At 31.8% G+C, this 17,074-nt stretch overlaps 1 protein-coding gene across 1 annotated transcript; it reads right to left on the minus strand.

Annotated features, from left to right (window-relative positions):
* Positions 1–471: 471 nt before the first annotated feature.
* Positions 472–4,831, minus strand: LOC134230056 (paired mesoderm homeobox protein 2-like). The gene is made up of 5 exons (XM_062711826.1): positions 4,406–4,831; positions 4,122–4,218; positions 1,532–1,655; positions 1,348–1,417; positions 472–1,257 (listed from the first exon to the last, which is right to left on the minus strand). Exons 1-5 carry the CDS (start codon positions 4,425–4,427, stop codon positions 929–931), a joined length of 642 nt encoding a protein of 213 aa, XP_062567810.1. The 5' UTR covers positions 4,428–4,831; the 3' UTR covers positions 472–928.
* Positions 4,832–17,074: the final 12,243 nt, after the last annotated feature.

The following is a 17,074-nucleotide window of genomic DNA, read 5'->3' on the forward strand; positions in this document are numbered from 1 at the left end:
CTTTATTTCCTTTTAGCATTTGTATATAAAATTCAATTCATAATAAAACCTTAGTTATCGGAGATATGTTTTTGTAATATTTGCTTCCCTAACATATTTGGTAGTAATATTTGCATATTGCGAATTCACTATAATGGTTATATGAATTCGTTATACGGATATAACGAATTACGGATATAGCGAATTAAATTCACAGGTCCAAAGGACTTCGCTATAACAGAGTTTTACTGTAGTCAGATGTGAACAGAACAACTTGACTAATCATAAAAGGCACCATTTTCTGCTTATCATATCTCAACATTTCTTACAAAATACAGTATACCCATATCAAAAATACATTTTTCTTTAAGAAGTTGTGTATTTAAGGTTTGAAAATAGAAATCTTTGAAATCACTTTTTTTTTTTTTTCAAATTGAAATTTACCTTGTTTTTATTATGAATAGGCATGCATCACATTAAAAGAACATTGAAAAGCTTGAAAAATATCTCTTTTAAAAAAAGGTACATTATTATAATATATGAAGTTAGCACTGCTGTACAATTGCACGGCCCAGCAAATATGTGGCAGATACATGTATAATAAGCTCCAAATATTGTCAGCAAAAATATTTAAGAACGTAACTATATACAGAAAGGCACTAAATAGATAGCATTCAAGGTAACATATAAATTTATAACAGTTTGTATATTTGGCTTGTCTGTGTTCTGAAACTTGGCATATTTTGAAAGTATTTTGCTAAGATCTACAGGTGCCTTACTACATGTAAGTAGGATGAACGATGAAAGTGAAAAAGGTTTCACTAAACCTTGTAAAAATGCTAAGAAAAAAAAAGAAACGTTTAAAATGAAAAGAAAAATAATCAGAATTCCCTATTCACTTGTTTCAAGAGTTTATGTATAATTTATGCACTGTCTTATGAGTTCCATTTCATTCCTTCTCTTTGGGCAAAAACTTGGACATATCAAAAACATTTTCACCATAAGAATACTCCCTCTGAACCAGATTTAATGGCACGTTTAGATCGGATTGTCTAGTGCTACTGACTTCTCTTGGATAAAATAGAGACTGTTGACTGAACAAAATGGGATTGTGAGTATGACTTGCAAATCCCATCCAAGTAGAGGGATAGGGAGAATAATCAGTCAGAACGGGCCATGGTTGCCAGGAAACGGTCTTGGGATCTGAAGACTCTTTTGTAGTTGGAGGTGGTAATGGTAATGAAGGTTTCGGCTCCTCTTTCTGTTCGTTTTCATTTGCTAAGATTTAAAAAAAAATCAGATTAAGACAAAATGAAAACAAATTTAGTAAACGCCAAAGTAACTTTTCAGAAAGAAAATTGTACTCACTTTTTGAACTTATGTCCAGTTTTGGGGAATATCCTTTTCGCCACTTTGCCCGTCTATTTTGAAACCAAATCTGAATGAAATCATCCTGGCATTAAGAGCATTTATAACTGAATTTATATACAAAATTATATGGCTAGTGTCTTATACCCTAATTTGAAGGAAATTTGAAATCTGTTTATAATACCTGAACACGTGACTCGTTCAAACCCAATCGCCTCGCCAGTTCTTCCCGGGTCATGACGTCAGGATAGGGCGCTTTTCTGAATGCTTTCTCCATTTCTTTCAATTGAAAAGGCGAGAACGTTGTTCTACAACGATTCAATACCAGGTTGTAAAAGGAAGTTCAAATAGGCTGTGTAATAATACATCTACAAGACTTTAAATGGGCACCTAGGAAGCAATTTCGGTTTTAGGGTATAAACTCTGACAGAAATTTCTTGTCGAACAACAAAAAAATCAAAAAATACTACAGAGGGCGCAAAACCGTACATGAATGACTGTGTATTCTTTAATGGAGGTGCAAAATTACAAGGGAGAACCTCTTCCCATGTCGGTTCCCTTACACCATAGCTGCAGAACTGTAGCTCTCCGAAAAAAAAACAAAGTGACAGATCTGGTCATCCATCCCATTTTTCAGACTAGAGAGCTATAGACCTGCAGCTACCGTACACCACATCCCCACTCCTCGCAGCGCGGATCCTATTAATTGGACTGCAAAAGTATCAATAACGTGCGATCCTTCATGAATTTACAAGTATGCCACAATGTGTAAAAAGACAAGAAATGCATTAAGCATTCATTCAAGCTGAATTCCTCATGATACAAACGTTTTCATTTCTTTTCCAAGAACAGCAGGAATCATATTTTTTTGCAAACACAGACTGAAATTCACTCCTTGCACAGGGGTGTAGGTGCAATAATAAGATATCAAATATTCACAGGAATTATAGAGAAAAGGAGAAAAGTTACTATTATCTTTTCCTAAATAGAAATATGCAATAATTGGTAGGCATACTAGTATGCGAGTATCTAGGGTAAATTTATTACAGATTATTGTATTATTTTCCCCTGGAATAATTGCCTAGGTTAGGATTAGGATAACAAAAGAAATCTTATCGTTAACATATTAAGTTAAATGCTGACTAATGTATTTCATGTTTATTGTAATGTAATATTTCCCGAGCATGACAAGAAGTACACAGCGGGTACAGTATGGCCGGTCGGCAAGTTATGCTCACTCCTCCATGACACCTGATCCCAAATTGCAATTTCTCGGACCTTTTCGACAAGCGGAAAAGAACTATATGCGGTATATTGCATATATTTGCCCCCACAAAAGTCAAATTTTGAAAACTTCCTGAAATGCGCTGAATTCAATAAATTGTATGAGAAATATAAATTAACAGAAAATATTTTAGTGTCAAAGCAGTGTTTTCACAATTTTTGTTTTTATGACGTCACAAACTAGTCCGATTTTATATCCTTTATCAGAAAGAGGACAAAATGGACAAAATTTCAACAATTTTAGCTTTAAAATTTATAGAGCGCAAGTTTGTTCAGGAACAATATTGACATATTTCATTGATACTATCATTCTACACTTTATATCAAAATATTGATCCTGAACACACATGCGCTCGGTGACTTTTACTCAAAATATCGACGAAAAATGTACATTTTTCTGTAAAATTCATAAAAAACTGAAATTTACGTCATGTTTGTGACATCATTACGTACATATGGCGTCATTACTTATGAAAATATTCAGTGCTTTGAAGTCAGCATATACTCCCCTGTTTAAGAACTTAATTAAATATATCTCCATCAAAGTTTGATTTGGGGGGCAAATATTGGTTATTACCAAATAAAGTTCTTTTTCCGACCTCTGACGGAAAGACCCGAGATGATGCGATTGTCCTGCTCCCAACTCTGATGTTTCAGAGTCCGTGTTTGCTCTTCATTTGTATTGTTTGAATGCCTTTTTATGGCCTTTTGAGATTGATTTAATACTATTCTTTATATCTTCCTATACTTCATATTCAAAAATTAACATATGAATTACAAAAAGGTTTTTTTTTTTAACGAGAGCATCGGGAAGTAAATCAATTTCTAAGGAAGATCCATATAAATTGGGATTTTCTCTTTTCCAACTCTCTGCGAGATGAATGTTTATCAGAAAATTTTACTGCACAGTTTTTTTTCCAATCAGAATTTAGAGAAAAATTTTGAAGCAAAAAGGAAGTTCCGGGGAACTGGAAAATGGAGATAAGTCGCGCGCGTGTCTATAAAACTCAACCAAGGAAGTACGGGCTAACACGGTGGATCCAGCTGATATTATGCAATATTTAAACGTTCTCTATATTTGCAAGTGAAGGTATCAATAATATATTGATAAAAACAAAGAAAAGTTAATAATTATATAAGTTAGATGTTTTCAATATTTTTTTCATATTTTAAAAAAAAGCTTTACAGGCATATATGTAGTAAATATTACAAATATTTTCATTCAAAAATTCTACAATGCGTTTTCCTTTAAATATAATTATACAAAAATAAATAAATCAATCAATGAATAATATAAATCATTTTTCTTCCCTAAAATTCTTAAAACTCGTGAACAGCAAATTAATAAATTAAAACAAATGTACCTTAATGTACACTGTAGCAGCTTTTCGCACTTTTGTAAAACTGTTTGAAATAATGTTTGTTGCTTTGAATACAAATTTCGGAGATTTGGAAGATAAATATTTTAACTGACAATTTAACTGTTTTACCTGTGTCTGGGCTTTTTGGGTTTGGATACATCTTCTGATGTGGCCCCCTGTTGATGGATCGAGGAAAAATTCTGCATTTTTCTGAAGCTGTGAAAATCTGCAAGTAAAGACCGAGAAATGTACAAGTATGACCAGAGTCTATAATAGTATATTCATGAATTACAACACAGCTTATACAAATTGGCAATTTGAACGCAAGGTTATGATGATATTTGGATAAATTATTGCATCCCTTTATATATCTAATTATATATGTAAGTGAGAGAGAAAAAAATAACACTTACTTAGACCTGCAGTTGTCTTCATGATCCAAACTTTATCCTTAGAGTAAATTCTGATTTCCCCAAATGACTGGAAAACTTTCCGTTAAGCTATCTAGCTATATCAATGCTCAATTTTGTCGAGATTCGCCAGTCATAACTAAATTTATGTGAGCGTTTACGAGATATAATTGACAAATTATTGGGAAGTTAATTTAATTATTCTAACGGCCACATCATGCAATAAGTTGCTTACACGAGGGAATAATTGGCTGTGAGTGGGACTATTAATTTTATCATTAGGGGATTGTCATTTTTGTCCTCCCCTCTTGCTAACCAGCAAGACTCGGCAACAGTTCGGCCGTAGCACTACCCGTATAATTCCTCCCGGATGTGTTGTCACCGTGGATTATCGCATCAACCGATGACCCCTTAATGCATCAAACGTCACTTAATTTTAAACCTGTGCACACGTGCAGCTGTGCATTGCGTACACGACACCCTGGTGCGCGTGTCAAATTTCTGCGGGGAAATTACGCGCGCGCAATCAAACAGTGTTGTTAATTTTTCAATCCATATTTGAAACAAAGAATTGGAAGTAAAAATATGCCTGATGATTTTCGTTCATGTGATGTTTAATTGTTAACTCTAAGAAACCCCAGAATTTTGATTTCTATCAGCAATATTGGTTTCAGACCCGCTCTATTGTATCGCTGCCAATCAACCGTTACCTTTAACCTTTCACGTCATGCATCATGACGCGTTCCCTAGCTAATAGCCACATAGTGGTCAGCAATTTTCAATGAAATGACGTTTATATTGGGACAATTGGCCCCGGACGCCAAATAATGTTCTGTGTCATTTTAAGCTACAATAGTCAAAGTAATATAAAGATACATAATTTGTGTCAATGAGGGAAAATTATATATTCCTCGTTGTTTGACTTGAAAATTACAGTTTTGCATTTGCTTTAATCGTTTTAGTAAACCTTTCTATGCTCTGTAATCGGCAATGAATCATGGATAAGAGGCAATTTGTTCAATAATTGTAATTTTCATTTTTATTAGTCAGAACAATGGAATGATTTTTCAGACTCCAGTTCTTAATGCTAAAGATACTGTAAAATCAAATGAAAATGCTGTAAACATAAATTTTCATATCGAAATGAAAATAATATTGTAGCAACACGGTCAAAATAAAAAACATAAAAAGCGAAATGTTGAATTCCCTCCAAATTTAGACTTTGAAAGGTACATTTCTTTAATTCGCCGAAATATCACTCGATACTACCTGCTAGTACATGTAATTATAGATGTTTAATGAATAAAATATTATTCTTCATAATATTAAATAAATTTAAAAGATAACAGTTATTTATCATACAATTCATTTTGTTAAATTCTTTCTCAGTAGAGAAATTATTATTTTCAAGAAACGCGTACATGTATCTTTCATAATTAATAACCACCATATCACTGATCATAACACTGATATACATAAACTTGTCTATAATTTGTAATCTGGAAAGGGGGAAACTATTTTTGTTTTATATATCTTTCTTAAATTCTCTCCTTGTCTTTGTGAAAGTAACCTCCTGAGATATTTTGAGAAAATATTAAAAGTTAATAAAAAAGAAGAAATATTCAAAAAGAAGAAAAAGAAAATTTGCATGAAATATCCTTTCTCAACTGATATTGTATATGACATTCACTAGCCAAAATTAACACATATAATAAATATGTCACTTAGCCGCATTACAGAAATTAATTGTCCGCTTTAACATTTTCATTTCTGCTATTAACGTAACAAATTATATATAGCTGCACGATAGTATTGTTATTTCATGACCGTAATTTCTCCTGTTAACTGCCTCTGATTTTCTCATTGCCGAATAGTTAGGAGGCTATAAATGAGATATACTAGTTAGTAATCAAGAACATGTCGACTGAAAGGCTTTCAATTTGGCAAATTGGTTAACCTTTTAACTCTAAAGCCAAATTGAAAAATTATCTGCAGATAGAAGCGAACAATTTGTTTCCTAAACAATAACTATGTTATTTATCTGGTTTTTCACCAAACTTAGGTTTTCAACATACATAGATTCTTGGCACAAAAACACAAGCAAGATATGTTTAAGAACTCGATGTACAAAGAGAGTATTTTCCCCCAAAGAATAAAGGAGAATTAATCTTTGAAAGAAATATATACAATGTATATATAGAGAGAGATTAAAAACGAAATATAAAACAGAGTATTTTGAAAGAAAACCTTCAGAAAGGTATAAAAAAACAAAAGGCACAAGGACTTTCACAGTCCCATGAGTATATGTGAAGTTGTAAAGGATCCAAAGAATATATACAAGATAAAACAAAGTAAGCTGATGATGATCAACGATCAGCAAAGTATTATTATAAGTATTTTCAGGTGTTTATTAACGAATTTTAAAGTTGATATATTTACGTGCTTATATTTTCTCACCCTTTGTCACTATACCTTTGCGGACAAAACTAAACAAAAGATTGATCTTGAGCACTATAATATAACATCTTATCCCCTCAAACGTTTGCCTCCCTTTGTCTTTTGTCCCAATTTTTATTATTTACATAAAAAAAAAACAAGAACGCTCCGTAATGGATCAGCTTAGATGTGGTATCCTTCCGCTACGATAGAAACGCAGAAACGAACCGCCACAAGAAAGTTATTATGTTTTACATCTCCATATGTTTCATGTAAAGACGAATTGATTAGAAGATGAAAAACATTTCTTATTTTATGTAAAATCTATGAAAATATTAGAGATTTTTTTTTCATGATATTAATTTAAATAGAAATGTAGCTCCTGTTGAAAATTTAAACACTTTAATGAAAACTCATCAAAGACAAACTGCCAAACTTTTAAATTTAATGATGAAAAAAGATGTACTAGTATCATTTTTACAGCTTGATGCATCAACCAGATGTGGAATTTTTTTTTTTTAAGACTGTTGATTACATGGTGAAGTATGGTGTTCGGTCTACTATCTTTATTTTATGTTTATATTATGAATTATATCTCATTTCTTTAAGCTTTGGCTTGTTTTGGGTATGGATTCTGTATGTATGATTCAATATACTTGACAGTGTGATTTAGTATAGTGATAATTATGTGAACTTTGATATACTATAGTGATAATTATGAATTATGAAAACTTTGATTTACTAATTGAAAATTTTGTTTTATCAAATTTATCTTACATGTAGTGTCAATGTTATCCCCAAAGTAAATCAAAGTTTTCAAAGATATCACTTAAGTAATTCAATCTAACTAAAATTAGATGTTAGATCCGCTCGCATACTTGCTACATTAAAGTTACATTTGCTTATAACATATATAATATTAATACGTTTTCCGTAATAGGTAAGAATAGCTTAACCTGTAAATTTTCTCAATCTATTACTTTGTATTCTATTGGTAAAAAGTTATTCCTCTGTGTTATTAATCTGTGAAAATTAAATACTGTTAATAATGTACCTGATAGGTCACTTGAATTACAGAACTATTATACAAGAATTTTCATAATAATCTACTGAGTATTTAAAAAAATTACTTCATAGTTTCTTAATTCTCATGTAGACTAAGTCTTGTAGATGATACATACTGATGATAATACCTTCATCAACTGCATACGGCGTTTGTATATCTCAGTTGATTCGATTGATGATCGATACTAGTACGCAAGAGCATGCTCTACGTATGAACAATTTCTAAAACTTGATAGTGAATACTGTTCGTTATCTCCATATCCTTCATGATAACTGTAAGTTAGAAAGTAAATATTTTATTATATTGACATGTGTATAGTTTTCCACAACAACAAGTAGATAAAATATAGACGTATATACATTACACCAGGTCTATTGAACCTATATGAAATTTTAATATATGTATAATATTTCCATAATCGATTAAAGATAGCGCGCATGGCATTAATTTGATTGGTAAAAATATTTTTGTCTTACTGAAAAAACATACATTTAAGAATTTGGCAGTTTGTCATAATAAATTTTATTAGTGTTTAAATTTTCAACAGGAGATACATTTCTATTTAAATTAATAGCATTATGAAAAAGGGTTTCTTTGATATTTTCATATATTTTACAACGAAATAAGACATGTTTTTCATCTTTTATACCGATCTGTCCTTACATGAAAGATATGGAGATATAAAACATGATAACTTTCTTGTGGCGGTTCACTTCTAAATCGGCCTAGAAATGGTCTTCAAAGACAAAGGGAGGCAAATGTTAGAGGGGATAAGATATTCAATTCTATTCTTTATTCGCTCAAAACCAGATCACTGGTACAAGAGATACATATATACAAACAAAAATTACAGTCAAGGGTCAAGAAATAGACAAGTATATAAAGAAACAAGAAAAGAGTGAGAAAAACGTGTAGTCATCTGTAATATAAAACACACGGAGGATTCAAGAAGGACAGACAGTTTTAAAAATTTTCTTTATAAATTTTGATAATGATTTTTGTATTTCTACATTATTACTACTCATAAGTTCATTGAATTTGAAAGTGTTAGGATTATTACAATAACTGTTTGGGAGAAATATTTTTCTGTCTTTCGAAAAGTAATTACATTCCATGATATAATGATATTCATCACCAACAGTTTTAAAATCACAAATGGTACATATTCTTAAATTTCTCTCAATATTATGCCATCTACCCTTTTCAATTGGCAAATGATAATTACAAGTTCGGAGTTTGGTAAGTGTAACTCTTAAATCTTTTGGTAAATTCATCAGATAATTTTCTAAACCAAAATCTGTTTTAAAAATTCTATAATTAATGCACTTGGATGAACTATCAACAATGCTTCTCTATTCTTGTTCAAGTTGACATTTTAAGGTATCTTTGATGATTGACTTAAGCCAATTAAAACTAATAAATGACTGACTTGTCCATACATAGGACAATCCACAAGAATTTAGTACATCTTGTACACATTTTATCCATGGATGTACAAACGACCCATCACTATAACATCTATTAAAATATGAATAAATAACATTTGTAAGCTTACTTTCATGAGCTGTTAAAATTTTTGCCCAGTACATAACTATTTTTAATTTTATAAATATAGACAGAGGATATCTACCTGTTTCTCCATACACCATACAATTCGGGGTACTAGATTTAAGATTAAGAATAAATTTCAGAAATTTCAAGTGTACTTTTTCTATTATGTCTAAATTTTCATATCCCCATACTTCATATGAATAAAGTAAAATTGGGTTGATGACTTTATCAAACAAATCTAACTGACAATTAATTGGTATAAATTAAAATATCTAATTTTACGTAAGACTCCATACATTGCTTTTGATGCTTGTTGGGTTAAATGTTTTTTTTGCATTATTAAACTTTCCACTTCTTGACAGGAATAAACCCAGGTAACAAAATTCTTTCACATTTTCAATAGCTACACCGTTATATAAAAATTTAGGCTTTGTCATTGGACCTTTAGAAAAAATAAGGACTTTTGTTTTGGCTATGTTAACACGGAGTTTCCATACATCACAGTATTCAGCAAAAACATCAAGTGACTTTTGTAAATCAGAAGCAGATTCAGACATTAAGACCGTATCATCGGCATAAAAAAGTATACAGTTTTAACATAACAAACATATCACCTTGCGTTTGTTGACTAGGACATGTAAAACCATTAATTTGATTTCTTGTTAAATAATCTTCCAGGTCATTAATGAAAATAAAAAGGGTGATAAATTTTCCCCTTGTCTAACACCAACATTACACATAAAAAAGTCTGATAACTGATGACCTATTTGTACTTTTGACTTAATACCCTTATACATATTTCTGATAAATCTAAAACATTTTCCATCAATACCACTTTGTAAAATTTTAGTCCATAAACCATGTCTCCAGACCGTATCAAAGGCTTGCTTGAAATCTATAAAGGCACAAAATAATTTCTTGTTATTATCCAGGGCATATTTACTCAAAAAATCAATCACAAATATATTATCAGTAGTAGAATAACCTTTTCTAAATCCTGTTTGAGATTCATTGATTAGCTCTACCTCATCAGCAAAAGTATTTAAACGGTCACAAAGTACACTAGTAAAAAGTTTTCCTAAACAACTAAGTAAAGTAATTGGTCTGTAATTTTCAGGATGGCTTCTATCACCTTTGCCCTTATAAATAGGTTTAACTAATCCTACTAACCAGTCCTCTGGTATTATGCCACTATCAAAGATCACGTTGAATACATACAGCGGCAGAAAGCTTAAAATAGTTGTTTTCATATACTCATTCAAAACATAATCACCCCCGGGCGTTTTATTGGTTTTTAATTTATTTACTGCATTCTCTATTTCTTCACCTGTGATAGACTTATTAAGGATACTATCATTACTTAAGTCTACGTTAATATCACTGTCATCATCTGGGACAATACTTTCATTTGTTTTCTTTAAAAACTCAAACATAGAATCTATATCAACACTTGTTTTATTTTTCGGGTTTGAGCTATTTAAAATATGCCAATATTCTTTCGGTTTTCCATTTTGTAGTGATTTGAGTTTATCTGAAATTCCATTATTATATTCCTTAATATATTTACCCATGATTCGTTTATACTCTTTACTCATATTCTTTAGATTCTCATTGGATTTAATTGATTTTTCTTTATTATTTAAGCGTTTTGCCAAATGAAAATTTCTTCTGGCTGTGCGACAGCTATTATTAAACCATGGTTTATTTTTGTTATGTGACTTCACGGGTGGTTGATTTCTTCGTCTTAAAGTCTTCCCCGCTGAAGCTATAAAAATGTTACAAACATCGCTGGTTATTTTATGTATATCATGTTGATTTACAGGTTTCTCTTTTAATTTTTCAATACTACCCAAAACTTCATTTAATGTGTCCTCATTAATATTATTCTCAAATTCAGTAGCCTTTAAAGGATCCCAGATAAATAAGTTTGATTCTACCTTTTCACATACTTGACTAGTTGGTTGAGTATCTTTAGATTTGAGGTTTAAAAGTTCGAAGGTAATTGGACAATGAACATCGGAATATAGGTTACAATGATCATGTATGACAAATTCCTTAATTTGCCTTAAAAAAAATGCATTACATATTACGTAATCAACAGTGCTACTATCTTTACAGGTTAACCTACTATTTCCTATTCGACCATTAACAAGAAAAAGGTTGTTATTTTTACATAATTCAATCAATTTGATTCATAATTATTGCAAATATTATCACTGTTCATTCTTTCCAGTGAAACGTTTGAATTCAACAACACATTAACTTCTGCTAAAGATTCTTGTGTTTCTTCGTCCAACATACCATGGTTTACAAAAAAATCATCTAAGCATACAAAATCTTTTAATTTACCGGTCCGTGCATTAAAGTCACCCAATAAACAGATATTTTCTAAATTTTTGGAAAAATTTAACAGTTCTCGTTCAATGTCAGTAAAACTATCAACTGATGTGTATCTAGTGTTTTCTGGAGGTATATACGTAATTCCAGATAATATATTTGACTGTTTGAGGTTATAACATCAACATATTTGGGTCAATATAAAAAAAGCAGCTAAATGTGTCACTTCTTTGTAAAATCCTATTTCTTATTTTCTCCCAATTTTGGATTGTTGCTTTACAATCTATGACATCTGTACTTTCTATTTACTAATAGAAATTTTCACATAATTAATTTCATTAAAGTCAGTGGATGATTTTATCACATCAATCAGCCAAATTCATGCTGTCAATGGAATTTTTCTCTTCAAATAAGGATAAATACGCCAAAAATTATATGAAATTTTGTCTGAAAAATCATGTATACATAAAATAAACGTTAGATAGAATATATCTTTGAATAAAAAAATATTAGCCCCACCTTCCATTTAACTGATACAGCATTTGATATGACTGTACAAGAAAGTTGTGTCATTGGTGTTACTATTTTTGTTTTTGCAACAAAAGAGTTATCATTCCTGATAAGAAAATATAAACAGTCCTAAGTCACATTACATCACTTCTTACCCAAAACAACAGAAACTGCTCCTTGATATTCATGATCAGAACATATTAATGGACTTCAGAAGTAAAAAAGTACACTAGTACAAACTTTTTTTGTCAGTGGTGTTTCCATCGTTATTTCAAAACGATTTTAGATATTCATTGAACTCTTTTACGAAAGATGTTCTTTAGGGAAACTAAAAGCAATGTTGACAAAACTTTTACTTTATCCAGGGTAAATTAGAAATATTAGATCATTTTCTGATTAATACGTCATTGGTGTTACGGTCATTGGCATTACTTTCTGAAGTTTAACACCAATGACAAGATGGTTACACCATTGACAAAACAAGTACTTTTGGAGACAAAATATACTCTTCTTATATTGAAAAATTATTTATTTGTATTCTACTTTGCAAACCTAATTTATGGTATTTGAAAGTAATTGATTTATTTTCCAATAAATATTTTTTTTCCACGTACGGAAGTTTTAAATATCTGGTAATGCCAATGACAACTTCAGATCATATACATGTAACACCAATGACAAAACATTTTTATGCTCAAAAAATATATTTTCCCTTCTGAAAAATTCACTGGCCATGCATGAATGTCAGAGTTTATCACCTAAGTAAAGTAAAATTAGTCAAGTTTAACTTAGTTTGTATAAATCTCTCTACGAATAGTTAACTTTTATGGTAACACCAATGACTGGTGAAGTAACACCGGTGACAAGAGATTTTGATTGATACATTTTATCTACTAGTTCTCTAATGAAGAATGTGGGATTTAAAACATCATATCCTTCACAATTGAGACCCTTTTACCCTACAAACATTATTTTTTTTCAAACCAACGATTAACAAACACTGCATATCTCTTGTCACCGGTGTTACTTCACCAGTCATTGGTGTTACCATAAAAGTTAACTATTCTGTCACTGGTGTTACCAGATTTCTTTTTGTTATAAGATCATTTTAAGTATGAAATCCCAGAAACTTTTTTCATTTTTGTATGTTAGCCATGCAGTGTATTCTGTCTTTCACATGAAATTTCATGTTATAGTATGTTTAAATGCTAATTGTCAAGAGCTAAGTCATTAGTATTACTAATTTCGATCATTGGTGTTACAGTTGAGTCAGTGGAGTAACCCACCTAAAACTTGTTATTTTTTACTTTTAATAAGTTTAAATGTAAGAAATAACTTTATATTACCTAATTTCACTCCTTGAAAAAAGTCATAAATTATGTTATTTTGAACTGTACACACATGGCACCACATTTACAGCATTTTTTATTTAGTGTCTACTTATTTTTGTCTCATGTCAATGTCCAAATATGATTGAAAACTTATTTTTCATAACTGGACAACGATACTTTTGGACTTATCAGTAAACTTGAATAATCCTAGTACATTTTTATAATGGCTTGCATTCATAAGTTTTTTAATTGATTCTATACAATAAAATTTTATAAGGTAACACCAATGACAGAAAAACACAATTTGATAACTTTTACGAGGACATTCTGAAAAAAATAGCTTCCCTACTGTTTGCTAAATGTTGTTTTCCCAAAATATTGTGCAGCTTTATCAATTTAGATACAAAAAAGAAACGGAAATATTTAATTGTATCTCCAATTTTCATATGAACCATTTAGCTGCTTTTTTTTTATATTGACTCATATTGAATCTATTTTTCATATATACAACGAACCCTGGGATATTTATGACATCAGTGTTATCCGTTTTTGTCTCGGTAAAGCATAAAACATCGTATTTACAAACAAAATTTAAAAATTCAGGATAATTCAACTTTTTACGTAGTCCACAGACATTTAAAGATAGGAATGTCAAAGCCTGTGCCGCCTGGTCCCCCTTGTGTCCCTACAGTCGGTCTGGCGTCGATCCGTAGCGTGGTCTTTTTGTCGACGGCGCGGACTGTCGATCAGCTGGGGCTCCCGAGTAGTTACTGCTACGGTACGGTGGTCGTTCCGGTTGCATGGGTTGCCGATCAGCAGGGGCTCCCGAGTTGATCGCGTTACGGCACGGTGGTCGTTCCCGTTGCGTGGGCTGTCGATCTGCTGAGGCTGATCGCGTTACTGTACGATTGTCGTTCCGGTTGGATAGTTGTTTCTCTGTTCAGATGATATAATTCACCGTTGATATAAAGTCGATCTTTCACTAGCTTAACGCGCTTTCTGTCCAATTTTGCCTGCCTCATGATGGAATATAATTTCTTTCTGCGCTCCTCGATTTCTGGAGGGAACTGTTCATTAACCAACACGTTAGAACCGTTAAGTTTCTGCGGGGCGCGTGTCCTTATTAATTCCCTCTCTTTGAAGTAAGTGAATTTGGCAATGATGTTTCTTGGATATTCGTGATATTCATTTCATTTCCCTACGCGGTGAACTCTTTCAAAGGAAATATCATAGTGCAGTCGGAATTTCCTCCTGATGAATTCTTGTAAAACGGCCTCTGTATCCTCTCCCTCTTCCTCATATATTCCCGTAAACACAAGATTGTCCTTCATGGACCGGGCCTTCAAATCAGTGACACTTTCTTGCAGGTTTGCATTAATTTCTTTTAAATCACTGAGCTACCTTATAGTGCTTAAGATCGATCTATCGTTTAGTTTTATCCGCAAAGGTATAGTGACAAAGGGTGACAAAATATAAGCACGTTAATATATCAACTTCAAAATTCGTTAATGAACACTTGAAAATACTTATAATACCTTGCTGATCGTCGATCATCTTCAGCTTACTTTGTTTTATCTTTTAAATATGCTTTGGACCCTTTACAACTTCACATTATACTCAAGGGACTGTGAATGTCCTTGTGCCTTTTGTAATTCAAACCTTTGTGACACAGACTTTCTGAAGATTTTGTTTTTCAAAATGCTGTGTGATATAATATTTCATTTTAATCTCTCTCTCTCTCTCTCTCTCTCTCTCTCTCTCTCAAAGATTAATTCTCCTTTATTCTTTGGGGAAAAATACTCTCTTTGTACATCGAGTTGTTAAAAATATCTTGCTTGTGTTTTTGCGACAGGAAAATTTGAGATTCAAAAATCTATGTATATTGAAAACCTTAGTTTGGGTGAAAAACCAGAAAAAGGGGGCGTATTCAATAACATGGTTATTGTTTAAGAAACAAATTGTTTGCTTCTGTCTGCAGATAATTTTTCAGTTTGGCTTTTATTGTTAACGATTGAATTTATCAAAAAACTTTGTTGTTAGATTACAATTTACATTTTTTCTTGTTAATATTGAAAATTGAAACAGATGTGTCAGACTCAGTCGTATTTTTTTTTTCAAGCTCACCGCGATATATCGTATCGACATATATTAGCTTTGTAAATTGAAAATACATCGTTGATACATCTAAATGTCGAGTAGAAGGGAACAGCAAGTGTTTTCTTCTTTTCACGAATGAAACATATGGGGATAACGAACAGTATCCAAGATCAAAAGTCCATAAAACAATACAAAATAGGAGCAGAGCAAACACAGACCTCCAAAACATCAGAGAAGGGATCAGGTACCATGGAGAATTGAGCATTCCCTGCCGACCGGTCACGCCCGCCGTGTGTACCTTGTCATGATCGGGAAATAAAGGGAAAATCCATCGTCAATTCAATGTATAAAATATGGACTAACAATTAGCATGAAAAACGTCAGTCATCATTTGACTCAATGATAAATTGTATTTGCTGACAAAGTCATTGTATCGACCACAGAACTTACGAAATGATGACTTTAAACGAGACTGCTAATACCGGTATTCTTGTTTGATCAACTTTTTTGTCAATAATTTACCTCGTTTTAGAAATTTTTCATACGTAGAGCATGCTCTTGCGTATCGAATCAACTGAAATATATAAACCTGTATGCAGGTGATGAAAGTATATTGCTGCATAAGTAAGGGAAATTGTAAAGTTATTCATCACGTCTATCATAGAACTTGGTTGTTAGATTACCATTAACGTCTTTTCAAGTGAAATATCCAAATATGAAACAGATGTGTCAGATTCTGTTGTATGTTTTATCTCAAGCTCACCAGCTAGGATATATCGTATCGACATAAGAATGGAAATTACGTAAGGATTAATGTAATTAATGTACGAATAGCGCTCCAATCCTAAAAAGTAATGGAGCCGAGGCCTTGAAGGAGCCGAGGTTTATTACTTTTAAGGAATGGAGAGCCACAGGTATATTAACCCGCGTAAAATTTGCTTTTTAAAATGCTGTATTTAATGTTTGTTAATACATAATAAAATAAAGAATATTCATATGATTCATTGTAAATATGCATGTACAATATATTTTAGTAGTATCTCGGTAGAGGCACGGGAAGTAGAATAAGATCTAGAACATAACAAATTCCGTTTTCAAAACTTTCTATTCCTGAAAACTGATGGACCGCTCAAACAAAAGAATGACGTCACAGGTGGATTTTACCGTTGTTTATTGACAATACGTCGTCGATATATCAAATTTTCGAGTTTAAGGCCAATGCAAGTGTTTGTTTTTTTTCACGTAAAAGATTTTGGACAAATTCTGCTTCATATGAATACAAAAATACATATAGGTCTGCTAATAACGGGGCGCAATCGGTTGCCAATTGGGAATTCCAATAGA

This window comes from Saccostrea cucullata, unplaced genomic scaffold, assembly GCF_032062105.1.
Source record: "Saccostrea cucullata isolate Sc308-1 unplaced genomic scaffold, CSIRO_AGI_Scuc_v1 ctg218, whole genome shotgun sequence".
Taxonomy (NCBI): domain Eukaryota; kingdom Metazoa; phylum Mollusca; class Bivalvia; order Ostreida; family Ostreidae; genus Saccostrea; species Saccostrea cuccullata.

Bases quoted from the DNA above. Each gene is read 5' to 3' on its own strand.
- LOC134230056 (XM_062711826.1), bottom strand. From the start codon at position 4,427: ATGAAGACAACTGCAGGTCTAA. The intron at 4,219-4,405 runs GTAAGTGTTATT...CTTTACTTGCAG, and splicing joins GAAGACAACTGCAGGTCTAA to ATTTTCACAGCTTCAGAAAA. The intron at 1,418-1,531 runs GTATTATAAACA...GATTTCATTCAG, and splicing joins TGAACGAGTCACGTGTTCAG to ATTTGGTTTCAAAATAGACG.